Here is a 16,489-nt window from a genome sequence, read left to right on the forward strand (position 1 = left end):
ATTTCAGAAAGGTGGTAAGGACAAGCCAGGGAACTATAGACCAGTGAGCCTGATGTTGGTGGTAGGCAAGTTGTTGGAGGGAATCTTGGGTAGGATGTACGTGTATTTGGAAAGACAAGGAGTGATTAGGAATAGGCAACATGGCTGTGTGTGTGAGAAATCATGTCTCACAAACTTGATTGAGTTTTTTTGAAGTAACAGAGAGGATTGATGAGGGCAGAGCGGTAGACGTGATCTATGTGGACTTCAGTAAGGCATTCAACAAGGTTCCCCATGGCAGACTGGTTGGCAAGGTTAGATCTCATGGAATACAGGGAGAACTAGCCATTTGGTTACAAAACTGGCTCAGAGGTACAAGACAGAGGGTGGTGGTGGAGGATTGTTTTTCAGACTGGAGGCCTGTGACCAGTGAAGTGTCAAAAGATTGGTGCTGGATTTAGTACTTTTCTTCATTTATATAAATGATTTGGATGTGAGCATAACAAATATACTTAGTAAGTTTGCAGATGACACCAAAATTGAAGGTGTAGTGGACAGCAAAGAAGGATACTTCACAGTATAAGGGGATCTTGATCATATGGGCCAATGGGGTGAGGAGTGGCAGATTGAGTTTAATTTAGATAAATGCATGGTGCTGCATTTTGGGAAAGCAAATCTTAGCAGGACCTATACACTTAATGGTGAAGTCCCAGGGGGTGTTGCTGGATAAAACCGGATTTGCAGCAGTGGGAGGGATTACCGTTATCATGGTTAGGCCAAATAGCCCTGATCAAAATTAATGTTCTTCCTTGCCTGCTCAACCATGAGAACGCTCCCGTTGTTGCTATTCACACGAGTGTTACAGAGGTTCACTGGTTGGCTTGGGTCCTTCATTTGGTGTTGCAGGCACCCCCAATTAAATTGCAACTCCCACAGGGTGAGGGGGTGGTGGACCTTCTGGACTTGGAAGAGATATCAAATAAGCACCCTGCTGGCATGTGTGGGTGACTGGGTACAGGGGTTTCGGGTCGATTTTGGCTTGATGTTGAAGCCTCACAGTAGAGATATCCCCTAATTAATCTATTATTTATGGATAAGATGAAATCCGTGATGAGCGGTGTAAGAGCCCAATCATTTTGAATACGGTGAGAGCTTGTAGGATAACGAGACAAGACCAGGCAATTGGCTTCAGACCTCGCTGTTTACCCCGTTGGTGGGAACCCCAGGATTTAAAGCAGGGCAATCGGCTCCTGCTTTAAGGCATGGGAGAATAAGGGCATCTCTTGTTTGAGAGGGGGAGATCTTGATGTCGTTTAATCGACTAAGTCAGAAATATGGATCGTCTAAAACAGACATCTTCCGGCATTTTCAGATAAGGAATTATCTACAGAGGAAGACCACTTGCCTGGCTCAACTTTACAAGTCAGACAGGGAGAAAAAGTGCTCCGGTGCACGAGCGCTCTTTCGGTAAGTATTTGTATCATTTACAGAAAGGGCATGCCTTTGGCGATATGGAGAGACTCGGTGGGACTTGGAATTGGGAGCTAGGAGAGGATATTTTATTGGAAATATGGGAAAATATATGGGAAAATGTAAAGAAAATCTCTGTAACGAAGCACAAGCCAATCATTTGAAGATTTACACAAGGCTGATGTAGCGCCAGAGAGGCTAGCTCAGTTCAGAAGAGGAGCGTCTCCAGGATGTCCCAAATGTAAAATTAATATAGGCGCTCTTACAGACTGCTTTTGGTCAAGTTACAAGGTCCAGAGATACTGGCGTGCGATAGTAAGGGAGCTGAAGGAAATCCTGGGAATTGAAGTCAAGGTGGATCTGGTATTTCTTTTCCTGGGGTTGCGAAACATGCCCACTCTGAGGGAACACTGGAAGAGGTGTGTAACGTTCTTACACATTTGTGAGAGGAAGAACATTCTAATGAATTGGACGTCAGAAAATCCCCTATGTCTTATGGGATGGTAAAGGCTGGTGATGGAGCATCTCCCCAACACTATCTTACAAATATGGTGCACCACAAAATGGAGCAGCTTTATAAGATGTGGCAGTCCTTTCTAAATTACATAGACGCAGACTTATTGACAATATTAACCAGAGCCAAGGTGTAGTTGTCGGAGTCGGATTGGGTGACCTGTGGGGGCCCTGGGAGGGGTAAGCTACAAAAATATGGGTACAATGTCTGGTGCTTCCCAGGGTTGGGAGCTTCAGTGGAGGCGTAATGAGTGAAATAGAATAAGGTAATGTAATTTAATTTAAGAATGATGAATTTGCACAGCTTAAATGTTGAGAAAATAAATGTCAAGAATAGATTATGGAATATTTGCATTTTAATGACTTTCTTTTTCAGAGTGGACGAAATTCTATTTTATTCTTCCTCTTTAAGCAATTCTGTCTCTTGTTTTCCAGGTCGATCTCAGTTGAAGTGGACTTGGCAAGTTCAGCCATGTGAATTTGACTACAAGAAGTAGTTCCATTATTATTAACATGGACTTTCTGAAACCAAAACAACTTTGACCTAATACTTTCAGATATTAGGAAGAAAGTGGAAAGATTTAAATTTTAATCATGACTACCTCACACATGAATGGACATGTTACAGAGGGACCAGAAAGTGAGATGAAGAACATCGACCTTTCATCTCATGATGAGCCACCAAGACACAGAGAAATGGCAGTTGATTGTCCTGATGACTTGGGCTCACGAACCATGCCTGTACGTCGAAGTGCTCAGTTGGAAAGAATTCGCCAACAACAGGACGATATGCGTCGTAGACGAGAAGAGGAGGGAAAGAAGCAGGAGTTTGAACTTAATTCTTCCATTCGTCTGAAAAAACTAGCCCAGGTTCAACCAAAAGTGGGCATTGATAACCCTACATTTGAGGACATTTTAGAAGGACCCAGCAACACTGTTAAAGTTTTAGGTACGTAAGTGGACATAATGAGTGAAAAACTAATTTCTTATTGAATCTGCAGTTTTCATAATTAGATGTTTTATTTAAAATGAACCTCTCTCCAGATACAGCATATTTGATACTTTTTAAGTTTTTCTGTTTTGTAGATTTAATGAGCTTTGTATGGCATTAAGATATTGACCCTCTGAATGATTTGAGGTAACATTTTATAGTAATTTGAGTGTCATAGCGCAAGCGGTAATATTCTGTAAATTGTGTTTATAGATTTTTCTTGTATCTTGACATGAAAATTAAAAGATTGTGTTCATTTAATATCATGTGCAACAGCAGAATTAAAAGTTCTCCTGGTGGAAAGTTAAGCATCCAAATTACAGGGAAGAAATGTCATTAAAATTTGGCATTGGTGTTTGTTATGAACCAGCCCAAACCCCCTTCAAATATGTCAAGAAGATAGCCTAGACCTTAACTCTTATCTTATTTAAAGACCAGTGTAAGGGGCTGTGTCAAATGTAATCCAGTTGATTACAGTACTCTGCTTTAAGCAAAGCACATTTTATTTTTAACCTACAGTTAAAATATAAGCAAATGAAGGAGGAATTGGTCTAAATTTAACTCTTTTGGAAAACTTAACAGAATAATAGATTATTTAACGACTAAACATCAACTATTCTAATATAGTAACATCCCTTAAACACATGTTTGGCAAAGGCAAATTCAGTATAATAGTCTCACATGCAATGTTTCCATAGTCCAGGAAGAAAGAACATTAAGAAAACATTCTAGCAGAGAGAGAGAGAGCGCTCAAATGTTTTGCTGTAGCAGAGATGTATGGCGGCTTCCAAATATCAGCAGCTACTGAAAGTTAAATTAAAACCTTATTTCTGTAGGATTCTGACTCCATTCTTTCATGCTGTTTCTATTATTCAAACTTTCTTTTTAAAAAAAAAACCCAAGGCCCCTCAAACTGTTCACTTTATTGCTTGGAATGGATCACTCATCACCTCTGTCTCAATCTCTCCTCATTTTATGGAAAAAAGGACAAAAAGGCCTCAAAGCCATAGAATCTTCACAACTTTTCCTTTTTGTTGCAGAACAGGTTTTATCAACAGGAATTGTAAGACTACAAGAAAATGTGGTTTGTCCCATCATAATTTTGCTATTACTATTTCCCAAACTATTCTTGTTTTCCTACCATTCCCCTGTGAAAATATGACCAAGCAGATGAAATGGGCAATTCTGTCCCTCAAACCTGCTCTGCTAATCAGTAAGATTAAGGCTGATCTGATCGTGACCTCCAATCTGCATTCCCGTCTATATGTCAACATCCTTACGTCCCTTTGATTAATAAGAATCCATCCACATCTGCCTTAAAATACTCAGGAAGTCTGCTTCTATTAGTCTTTCAGGAAGACTGTTCCAAAGACTCCTTGTATTCTGGAATACTTCAAATGTCCATCAAATTCCTGCTTAAATGTCATTCACTCAACTCCAATATTCCAAGTGCTAATCACACTCCCATTTCTTTCTGACCTTTGCCAGCAATTTTGAATCCAAGCCCCTTCATTACTGACCTCCAAGATGATCCTTGAGCTAGTCTTTTTGGTGCACGTCTTTCTCCTACCTTAATAGCTGCCACAAACTATTGAAATTATATCCCTTGTTTGATTTTTGCCGTTCAGGTCATGCTGATGACTGATGTTTCAACCATTCTTTACTAAATATCAAATGAAGTGGATAATTTTGTAGGTATTATTTGAAATTATTGTTTTCAAAAGTAGATTTCTTTTGTAATTCTACATATATTAAATAGATATTTATGTTGAAGAGAAACTGAAGACCTTTTTCTTCCTTTGAAATGTGTAATAGCTTAAATCAAATTACAACATTTTGACAATTGTGGGTTTACAATTTTGAAATATGAGAACTTTTTTTGCAGTGTTTAAAATATATTGTGTACTAAAGTTAATCGATTGCTTGATGCTGCTGCTTGTGTATGTTATTGTTTCACTTCTAGCATCCTTCTCTTTTAAAAAAAATACTGTTTAACACCTGTATTTCATTTGTTCCCATGAAACATTGTTCCATTTCACATCCCCTTTCCCCTCAAATCTTTGAATATATTGCATGTTAGCTGATGTCCATTTTTTTTTATTATTGCACCTGTGGTTTAAATTACTTTAGTCTGGCTTGCATCCCAGCTGCAACAGTAAGATGGCTGTAATCGGGGATGACACTGTACTGTAGTACCCAGTAATCAATTTTTTTTAACAAGGATTTCGCAGAATTAAAACTTGATACACATTACAGTTTAACACTGGAATCGTGACTTTGGTTTGTCCCTCCCTGACATCTCTGCAGTCCTTGATGTGACTGACCTACCCAACATCCACTCTCATCCAGCTCCACGAGACTGTCATCACTCAGTTCCACTCTTAGCCACTTACACAAAATTTACAGCAATTTCTCTCTTCACGTAGCACTGTCACCTCATGAGTTCTCCATCAATCTACCTTTGGCCCCATGTTTGTTCTCATTTAGATTCTGCTTCATCACAACATCATCTGAAAATGTGCATCCAGTTCCACAAAAATGCTGATAGCACCTAACTTTATCTCTCAACACTCTCCGTGATGCTAAACTGCTTTTGTTTTTCTTCCCTTCATGAAACCAAAGTGAGTAACTGTGATTCCTGACTCCATTTCCCTTTCAAGACACCTTCACCAGACTGCTTGGCAACTGCTTGATTTGAGCTAAGTTTCCATCCGTATCCTCTTCAACTACTTACAGAGACAGTGTGTTATGGAGATGTCTTTACAACAATGTACATGTCAGAATCCTAAATGTGCCTTCAACACCTCCAAGCTTTATAGCCTCCCATCCTTTACCTGAAAGAAGTACTAATTTACTCCTGGTTGAATGTTTGCCTGCATGAAGCCTCTCACCCATTCTGCTATCCTCATTGACCTGAGTCAGCTCCTGACCTTCCACATTTTGAATTTAAAATTTATTACTGAGTCTATAAATTCATTTCTGCTGCATTGTCCCAATGCGAACACAATCTTAAAGGAGGAGTTAGGTATAATTCTTGGGACTGAAGGGATCAAAGTGTATGAAGCAACGTTTGAGAAGGACATCTGCTATTAAATATTGAATGCTGGAGCAGGCTTGAAGGTCTACTTCTATTCATATTTTCTATGTTCCTATATGCTCCATTGCTTTGGCTGCAATTTGACCTATGTTGCTGAGAATAACTGAAATGTTTTATTTATTAAATAATTCTACTGACAAGGCTTTTATTTTCTTAACTCTAGAAATAGATGAACTGCTGTCTTCTCTAAAACACATACAACACAGCCTGGTTGACAGCCAGAGTCAGGATGATGTGGCTCTCATTTTGCAACTGGTTCAGAACCAGGATTTTCAAAATGCGTTCAACATTCACAATACAGTAGCCATTCACATGCACAAAATGAGTCCACCATACCCTGTGAGTGCCAATGCACAGGACCTGTCCCAGGAGGTAGGTTCATTGTTAAATAAATTAAAGAATGAGTTGTAATTGTTTTTTTTAATCTTTTGTTTTTAACTGCAACTTTTGCAGACTTCGCTAATTTAAATTGTGATGCTAAACTGTTGCCTTTGTTAGCAATGTGTTCCTCTGGGGCAACAGTTGTTACTTACAGTTCTACTGCAAGGACAGTATCTCCAGTGTTCTCTACGCTGCCATCTGTCCACCAAAACACTCTGGCTCCCTCCCTGCCTGTTCTTCATCTGGTTGCTACTTTTCTTTTTGTAGTGTCAACCAGTTGAGTGGGTTTACCTGCCACATGAGATGGTACAACTACCATTGACCTGATAGCTTTTACTGTATTATTGAATCCAAATTTCCATGTTGCAGAATCTTGTGTTTTGTTCAGCTGACCACTGAGACTGCACCTTTCTTGCTTGGAATTAATTACTTTTATTCCATTATGCTTTTCAGCGCTCAATGGTGCAGATCCTTGTGCTTTAATACAGGAGCTGAGCTTTAAATGCAAAATCAGGACATTTAAGAATACTGCATTGCCCTTACTCAAGGTGCTTCTCGTATTAAGCCCTTTGACCTATTTCTCCTATTTTTCCTATTCTGAAATGGGTTGCTGTTGAAATTCATAATCAGAATTTACCTTGCGCTCCTTTTTATCCTGGAATTATGCAAGAGCTCAAGGGACTCCTGGAATCAGTATCATGATCCAGGTTGCATTGCTTCATATCTCTTAGCTACCTGTTTTCCCACCTCCTTTTAAAAAAAAAGGTTAGCATTACACCTCTTGATTTCCTCATTCCTAATTTTTTAAATATTCCTACACTCTCTCAAACTATCTTTCAGTGCTGTCTTGCTGTGTTATCATTCCTGTTTTCATTTTTTTTCATCAAAGACATGTCTCTTAGACCATGCTGCCTTTTCAAAATGTGCTCAATTTCCTGGTAGGAATTTACCACTTTCTCCTTGCAAATTTCCTTTCCCTCGTGAAGCATTGAGGGATAATATATTAGGAAAACTAGAAAAATATGAACTCCTCTCAGTTAATCCAAGTAGACAAAATTATGTTCTCCATTAATATAAGAACAGTACAACAATAGTGATGGTTAACTTAAGACTGAAGTGTTTTTAATGCTCTGTGCATCAATTATTATGGGGCAAGTAATTTCAGTTAGTATCAACTAACTGTCCCCACCAGCAAGAAGAGTTGCAGGGTAAGGAATGATGGGCTTGATGTCACAGGAAATGGGTAGGGGTTCAGTGTGATCAAAGGCCAAGGCCAAAGTTGGCTTTCATGGCCCACCCCTGCCCTGCTAGGTCCTAGACTGGGACACTAGATGAGGTTGCCCTAGTTTCTCTGTCAGGAAATCTCACTTATCTGCGAGGGTAGGCAGGTTACAAGCCCAGTGGCAAGTTGAGGCCCTCAAAACTGTAAATTGACCATTTAAAGTCCTTAATTGTTGGCAGGCCCCAAAGGCCATCCATAAATCATTCTGGCTATTGAGGGAGTGCAGCGTAGGTTCACGAGGTCAATTCCTGGAATGGAGGGATTACCTTACACTGAACGACTGAAGCGACTGGGCTTGTATACCCTTGAGTTTAGAAGACTGAGAGGGGATATGATTGAGACGTATAAGATTATGAAAGGATTGGACACTCTGGCAGCAGGAAACATGTTTCCGCTGATGGGTGAGTGCTGAACCAGAGGACACAGCTTAAAAATACGGGGTAGACCATTTAGGACCGAGATGAGGAGCAACGTCTTCACCCAGAGAGTGCTGGATGTGTGCAATGCTCTGCCCCAGAGGGCAGTGGAGGCCCAGTCTCTGGATTCATTTAAGAAAGAGTTGGATAGAGCTCTCCAAGATAGTGGAATCAAGGGTTATGGAGATAAGGCAGGAAGCGGATACTGATTAGGAATGATCAGCCATGATCATATTGAATGGCGGTGCAGGCTCGAAGGGCTGAATGGCCTACTCCTGCACCTATTGTCTATTATCTTAATTGCTGAGGTTTTGTGAAGGAAATTGGCCAACCTGCCCAATTATTTGTCCTTTCTTCTCCCTTCCTCACCACCTGCATGGAAAGATGGGTGCTGGAAATCAGGAACAAAAATAGAAATTGCTGGAAAAAGCTCAGTAGATCTGGCAGCGCCAGTGGAGAGAAAGCATTGTTAAAATGTTTAAGATTATGACCCTTCAAATCATCATCAGTGAAGATGAAAGCAATTGATTGTGACACCACGCAACCTGTGGAATGGTGAGACGAATCTGGTATTAGTTTTAGAGGTAGTCAAATAAATCTGTTTTCATGCACTTGTACAAAATCTGAGTGATAGATTTAAGGCTTTTGACATAGGATAGAAGCAGGCTCTTTTGTATTATTCATTTACAAGATAGAAGCGATGCTGACTAGGCCAGCATTCATTGATCATTTCTCATTGGCCAAAGAATATTTGACAATCAAAACATTGCTGTGGGTGTAGAGCTGAAAAATGTGTTGCTGGAAAAGCGCAGCAGGTCAGGCAGCACCCAAGGAGCAGGAGATTCGACGTTTCGGGCGTAAGCTCTTCAGGCTTATGCCAGAAATGTGGATTCTCCTGCTCCTTGGATGCTGCCTGACCTGCTGCGCTTTTCCAGCAACACATTTTTCAGCTCTGATCTCCAGCATCTGTAGTCCTCATTTTCTCCCTGTGGGTATAGAGTCTTATGTAGGCCAGACCAGGCGAGGATGGCAATTTCCTTCACTGTGAGCCAGATGGGTTTTCCCCTGACAATTGACAATAGTTTCGTGATCATCATTAGACATTCTTAATTCCAGATTTATAATGAATTCAAATTCCAACATCTGCCATGGCAGGTCCCTAGATCTGGTGCCCAGATTAATAAACTGGCAATGATAGAACAAGAAGGATCTTTTTCATTCAGTGTTGTCATGATCTGGACCTCTCTGTACTAGAATGGTGGAAATAGAGATGATAAATGATTTCAAAAAGTAAGTTTGATGGGCACTCGAAGGAAATCTGATTGTCGGGCTACAGGGATAAAACAGGGTAATGGGATAGACTGAATTTTTCTGAAGATATGGTCTGAATTGGGCCTCCATCTTTGCCATAATAACTTCATGACCATGATGGCTCAAGGGGAGTGTTCAGATGGCTTTCAGAAGTCAACACAAGTAATGATTTTTCAAGCATTACCCATGTCTGAAGAACAGGAAGAAGTCTTGCAATGTCTTTTCTCTCATTTTGCTTTGACAATTGTCTCTCTTGTTGCTGTTTATGGCTATAGATTATTTCCCCAGTTTGGTGAACAGGAGAGAATGTGTAAGTAAGTGGGTCATAAGATTGTATCCCTTGTAACTGACCCTAACATACAGTTCTATAAAATGGTTAGAAAAAATATTGGATCGAGAAAGAAGAATTTGATCAAGCAGTGCTCTTGAACTTGTGATGTATTGCTGGTAATTAAGGCTATTTAGAATCAAATTTCAATCTGCCTCTAAGAACATAAACCTGAAAATTCAAAAATAATATTACGTGTTATTCTTATTGAATGATCAAAAGAAGATAGACCATGAACAGAGTAGCTAGCTGCCTCTATGCAAGAAATATAGAAATGCCATGTTTCCTTCCATATCCAAAGCAGCAGAAGTGTTTTTTGATCCGCTGTCCTTCACTTTCCCACCAAATGTTAATAAAAAAATTTTGAAAGTAATTTTTATTTGTTTTGCAACATTGTAACAGCATGTATTTGCATGCTAAATTTGGATTGGTTGCAGTGTTTGAGTGAGCATTATTATGTATAATTTTTTTAACCCATCGCTTTCATCATGATTTCACAAGGTTTTTACTTACTTTGGTGAGCAGTGCACTCTCTTCCACAGACTTGCAGCTGGAAGAGAAAACTTCCAAATCTTTTGCTAAATCCAGACATCATTATGAAAACATGTTGAAAAGGTGCTGCTTTGTCACAATTTTATTGAAATTGAGGCCTATTGTATGGATATATAATTGGTGTTAATCACTGCCTTTTTTTAAGGTGCAGAAGATTTTGACCATTAGTCACCAAAAAGATGGACAGGAACTCTGTGCTCTTCTGGCATCACCACACTTTGAAGTATGTGCTTCAATTACTTTAGTTAATCATTGTACTGCGTATTCTAATAATGTAAACTTTTTAAGATTGATTTAGCTAAATTGAAGAAATTTTAATTTGAACTCCTGGATGGTCCTTTTGCTAACTAGCACAGTTTTGGCTATTGTAGACATCCTCAATTTAATGGCTTACTGGCTTGACTGAGGCACTACTTCATGAATGATCTCTCCCACTTGACCAGTCATGCTCCTGCTGAGTCACCCTTGGTGGTGGACTTTGAAACTTCCCAACCCTGACCACATTTTGCACCCTTGCCAACCTCCGTGCTTCCTCCAGGTGGTGATCAACATGGAGGAGCAATGCTTTATCAGCCTAGGGAAGACTGTACATGGTAATCAGCATAAGGTTTCTTTGCCAATGTTTAACCTGAAGCCATGAGACTTCATGGAGTCCACAACCAATGCCCTCCAGACTGCATACCATGTGCCCCCAACCCTGCTGGGTCTGTCATGCCAGTGGGACAGGACCCATCCAGGAATGGTGATGGTGGTGTCTGGGACTTAGCCTGTCAGGTATGATTCCATGAATATGACTGTTTGACTATGCTGTGAGTCAGCTCTCCTAATTTTGGTACTAGTCCCCAGGTATTCTACGGAGGAGGGCTTTGCTGGGTCAACAGGGCTGTTTCTGCTGTCGTCTTTTCTGGGGCCTAGATCAATGCCAGGTGGTCTGCTCCATTTCACGTCTTTACTGAGACTTTGTAGCAGTTGATACAAATCAGTGCCATGCAAGGCAATTTCAGAGGGAAGTTGAGAATCAATTGCATTGATGTTGGTCTAGACCAGGTGAAAATAGCGGATTTCCTTCCCTTAAGAATATAATTTGACCAATTTCTTTGCTGCAACATCTATTCCTATATAATTAAGTTAACTGTATTTTTAACAGAAGAAAATCTAAATCTTTAAAAACAAGGACTTCTTGCTATATACTTGGTTCCTAAAGTATCTCTGTCCAACTAACAGAATCATAGAATTCCTACAGTATGGAAACAGGTCCTTCAGCCCAGCAAGTCCACACCGACCTCTGAAAAGCAACCCACCCAGATCCGCTCCCCTACCCCACTACTTTTACATTTGTCCCTAACTAATGCACCTGACCTACACATTCCTGAATCTTTATGGACGATTTAGCATTGGCAATTCACGTAACCAGCGCATCTTTGGACTGTGGGAGGAAACCAGAGCACCCGGAGAAAACCCACACAGACATGGGGAGAACATGCAAACTCCACACAGTTGTCCAAGGCTGAGATCAAACCAAAATCCTTGGCACTGACCAGCAGCATTGTGAATCACCGAGCCACCGTGCTACCCATACTTGACCTCATCCATGCCAATTTCCTGACTGCAGATTCACTTGTCCATCACAGTATTGGTAAGAGTGACCATTGCATGATTCTTATGAAGACAAGGTCCCACCTTCACATTGACAACACCTTTCATCGTGTTGCATGGCACTATCATCATGCCAAATGGGGGCAGACTTGGAACAGATCTACGACTGAAGACTAAACACCCATGAAGCACTGTTGGCCATTAACAGCAGAAGAATTGTACTCCACAATCTGCAAACTCATGGCCCAAATTTTCCCCTTTCAACTGTTGCCATCAAGTCAGGGGAGCAACCCTGGTTCAATGGAGAGTGCAGAGAGGGCATGACATGAGCAGGAATACCTAAAAATGAGGTGTTAACCTGGTGAAACAACCAAACATGACTATTCACATGCCAAACTGCATAAGCAGCCAGTGATAGACCTAAGCTATTCCCACTGCCAGCAGATCAGATCTAAGCTCTGCAGTGCTGCCATAGCCAGTCATGAATGGTGGTGAGCAATTAACTAAACCACTGAAGGAGAACACGGCAAATATCCCCATCATCCAATTAAGGAAGAGTCCAATGCATAGTGGAAAAGAAAAGGCTGAACCATTCGCAATAGTCTTCAGCTAGAAGTACAAGTGGATGATCCATCTCAGTCTCCTCAGTAGTCTATAAAATTGCAGGTCGCAGTTTTCAGCCAATTGGATACACTCTATATGATAGCAAGAAGAGGTTGGAGGCATTGTACATTGCAAAGGCAGTGAGCCCTGACAATCTTCCAGCAATAAAACTTGATTCTCATCCTCCAGAACTTGCCAATCCATTAGCCAAGCCTTTCCAGTTACAACACTGGTGTCTACCCAACAATGTGGAAGTTATCCAGGTATGTCCTGCACTCAAATAGGAGAACAAATCAAATCCAACCCACCCCACCATAGCCAAGTGTTAGGAGATGTCATCAGCAGTGCTATCGAGCAGCATCTGCTCAGTGATGCTCAGTTTAGGTTCTACTGGGCCACTCAGCTTCTGACCTTATTGTAACCTTGGCTCAAACATGGACAAAAGAACTGGATTCAGTCGTGAGATGAGTGTGACAGCCATTGATATCAAGGCTGCATTTGACTGAGTGTCATAAGGTAGCCCTAGCAAACTGGAAGTAATTGCTATCACAGGGCAAAATCATCACTGGTTGGAGTCATATCTGGCACATAGGAATATGGTTGTGGTTGTTTGAGGTCAGTCATCTCCCTTCCAGGGCATCTCTGCGGGAGTTTCTCAGGGTAGTGTCCGAGACCCACTCATTTTCAGCTACTTCATCAATATCCTTACGCGCTCATGCTCACACTCGCTCATATGCTCAGATGTGGGATGTTCACTGATATGTCCAAATGAAACAAGATATGGACAATATCCAAGCTTGGGCTGATGAGTGGTAAGTAACATTCACACCATATAAATGTCAGACAAATGACCATCTGTGATCAGAATCAATCTAACCACTGTCCATTGATATTCAATTGTGTTACCATTGACCAGAAACTTAACTGGACTCGCCATGTATACACAGGCTACAAGAGCAGGTCAGATGCTAGGGATACTGCAGTGAGTAAACTCACCACCTGATTCCCCAAAGAATGTCTGTATCTAAATCTTGCTGCTTATTGTTTTCTTTTAAATCTTTGATAAAAAGATTTGCTTTTAAACTATTAGGAAAATTGCAGCAATAATAAGATACTTGATATACAAAGCAATTATTAGAGTTTGATATACCTTGTATTTTCAGGGAGAGAGGGGGTGAAATCAGTTGGTTCAATTAGCTGGACAGCTGCTTTGCGATGCAGAGTAAACTAATAATGTGCGTCAGTTCCTGCACTAGCTGAGGTTACCATGAAAAGCTGTCATTCTCAACCTCTCCCTTTCCCTGAGGCAACATGATCCTAAGTTTAAACCACCACTAGTCATCTCTTTCCACTGAGAAAGCAGCCCTATAGCCTGTAGGATTATGGTGACTTGCCTTTTTAACCTACACTCAAGTTGCTGATGCTTGAAGAATCTATTAGTATTGCTTCTGTAAAGTAATGTGAAGGAAAAATAAAACAAGCAACTGCAGACACTGGAGATCTGAAATAAAAGAAGTGCTTGAGAAAATCTGCAAGTCTGGTGCCACGTGTTGAGAGAAAAACTGAGTTCATGTTTTGACCCCAGTAGTCCTTTAGTCAGAACTGTTCTGACAAAGCATTACTAGAATTAATGTTGACTCTATTTTTTTCTCTCTCTGCAGATGCTTCCAGACCTGCTGAGTTTCTCCAGCAGTACCTGTTTTTGAAGGTGAAAGGATTTGCTGTTTATTGTACTGCATGAGCAAATTTTAATTGTATGGACAATCTTTTTTGATCTCTATTTCAGGCACTACTTCAAGCCCATGATGGAGTAGCACAACAAGAAATGCTACTAGAGCCATCAAACGATGATCATGTTTATGAAAGAGTAGCTGAGTATGGAGGAGAGACAGTGAAAATTGTTCGGATCGAGAAAGCACGTGATATCCCCCTTGTGAGTATCAGGTTCTGCTCATATCTTTACATGCGTTTTGCATTTATATGAAATGCTATAATAACAGACTGTTGCTGAATAAATGCTATAACTTCACCTCCACCAATTGTCATAAGTTAATGTAGAGTCATCCCTGGATTTGACTATTTTTGACGTTAGAACTCCTGTAGTATTATTCTCTCATTTCTTTGTACCACTTTTACTTCATCATGACATCAGGGCTTGCTCAGATAAAATACCAGAAATGGACATAGTTTGACAATCATGTTACTTTTCAGCAATTTGGAAAGCACGCAGCGATGGGATTGTTCTATTTTAGTACTCTAGGTAAAGCAGTCTCCCCAAGTAAGATATATCAGCAGAAATCCTTTGATCCAGGAAAACAAGAAGAAAGCAACAAGTGCCTTGAAACAATCCCATTGCTAAATAAAGGCTTTGAAGCAAAAAAAGCTAGGGATACTGTGTGATCACCTCCACTACTGGTGTCTTAGTGCATGCCTCCTTATGCACTTGTGGAGAGTGACAAATAACATTGCACATTACCAAAGAGTACTGTCTCTACGGACAAAGTAGCGGTTAATCACCTGAAACTCACTTTGAGCAGGCCATCGCTTGGCATCAGGGGTTTGTGTTCACTAAGCAAAATCAATGGCAGCATTATCATAACTATTCTAACAATCTTGGAAGATGTACAATTGCATTTATTAAAGCAAAGGAAGATAAAAGAATATATATTTTAGAATCTTTTACATCTCCTTGAGGTAAAAAGTTTTAACCTGAGACCAAGGTCAGCTGATTTCTTGGGTACTGCCAGGAATGCTCCATGATGTATTCCAAGGGATTATTCTAATTTGTGAATTAGAATAATGGATATTGATGCAGCAGCGTTCATAATTTTAGTGAAACTTAGAGTCAATGTTGTATAGTACAGAAACAGACAATTGAGGAACAAATTATATTACTTTCTAATAGAATATTACACAACTTTTGGAAAAGAAGAGGTGCCTGGCCAATAGGGGTTTTCCTTTCCAACAGGACACATTAAGAAATTGAAACCCATGGTTTTCTGCCTTTTTTGTAAAGCATGGAAAAACTTGACATGCCTGCAATTTCTTTATCTGCATAAGTGATTTGCAAAACCCTCAATCACCAGCTTTAAATGAATAAATATCATTTTTGTTTCATTCTTGGGCTTCCAAGGAGTGTTGAATGTGATATGGGCCAAGCGTAGGCAGGTGGGACTCGCTTGATTGATTTTTTTTTTAATATTTGTATATGCAGCAGGAGTCATTCCCTAATAATTTATTCATTTAATGACAAATTGTTTTCCTACTGAAGTTTGCAATTTTGTAGCCAACTATAATATTGCTAATCTAGAGGTGAGATCAACTAAGTCAACGTGTGCCGCGATTGAAAATCGGACCTAACTTAGCTGAAGAGCTCTGCTTGAATTTGAATTTTGTAAATACTAATTAGATATTTCATATTTAATGGGATTTATCATTTTTTTCCTTTTTCTCCTTCCTATACTGGAGAGATCTGTATCATGGTAGTAAAGCCTCTTCTAATTATCACCGGTTATAATCAACTATTTCAACATGTATCTAAGAATATCATGGTAAGCTCAGCCAAACTACTAACTTGTAAAGTAATTGACCCAACAAAATTGAAACACAACAGCATGATGTGTACTTCATTTTGATACACACTTCTCTGTGGCACAAGTTAGCAATGTTTGGTTTCAGAAGCTTATTTCAATTGTAAATACGTAGGATGCTAAAGACCATTCCTGGAAATAAACATTGTACTATTTTTGAGTTTTTTAAAAATTCATTTAGGAGATTTTGGTGGTTTTAGCTGGACCAACATTTATTGCCAATCCCAAAATGCAAGAATCAACCACATTGTTATGGATGTAGAGTCACATGTAGGCCAGACCAGGAAAAGATGAGAGATTTTCTTTTCTGAAGGACATTAATGAACCAGATGGATTTTTATAACAAACAGTAGTGTTATTGGTTGTCATTAGAATAGTTT

The 16,489-nt window shown here is 40.0% G+C and overlaps 1 protein-coding gene across 8 annotated transcripts in view; it reads left to right on the forward strand.

Moving 5' to 3' along the window:
• Positions 1-16,489, forward strand: part of pals1a (protein associated with LIN7 1, MAGUK p55 family member a) — a 113,400-nt gene that overhangs the window by 64,007 nt on the left and 32,904 nt on the right. For 5 of the 8 annotated variants that reach the window (XM_060828879.1, XM_060828887.1, XM_060828880.1 and 2 more), the window contains exons 2-6: positions 1,352-1,446; positions 2,398-2,911; positions 6,214-6,422; positions 10,466-10,543; positions 14,306-14,452. In XM_060828879.1, coding sequence (XP_060684862.1) covers positions 2,557-2,911; positions 6,214-6,422; positions 10,466-10,543; positions 14,306-14,452 — 789 coding nt within the window. In that variant the 5' untranslated portion in view covers positions 1,352-1,446; positions 2,398-2,556. The remainder of the gene's footprint in view (positions 1-1,351; positions 1,447-2,397; positions 2,912-6,213; positions 6,423-10,465; positions 10,544-14,305; positions 14,453-16,489) is intronic. The other 3 variants (XM_060828884.1, XM_060828883.1, XM_060828886.1) reach the window with 2 other exon arrangements.

Source organism: Hemiscyllium ocellatum, chromosome 8 (genome assembly GCF_020745735.1).
Source record: "Hemiscyllium ocellatum isolate sHemOce1 chromosome 8, sHemOce1.pat.X.cur, whole genome shotgun sequence".
NCBI classification, from domain to species: domain Eukaryota; kingdom Metazoa; phylum Chordata; class Chondrichthyes; order Orectolobiformes; family Hemiscylliidae; genus Hemiscyllium; species Hemiscyllium ocellatum.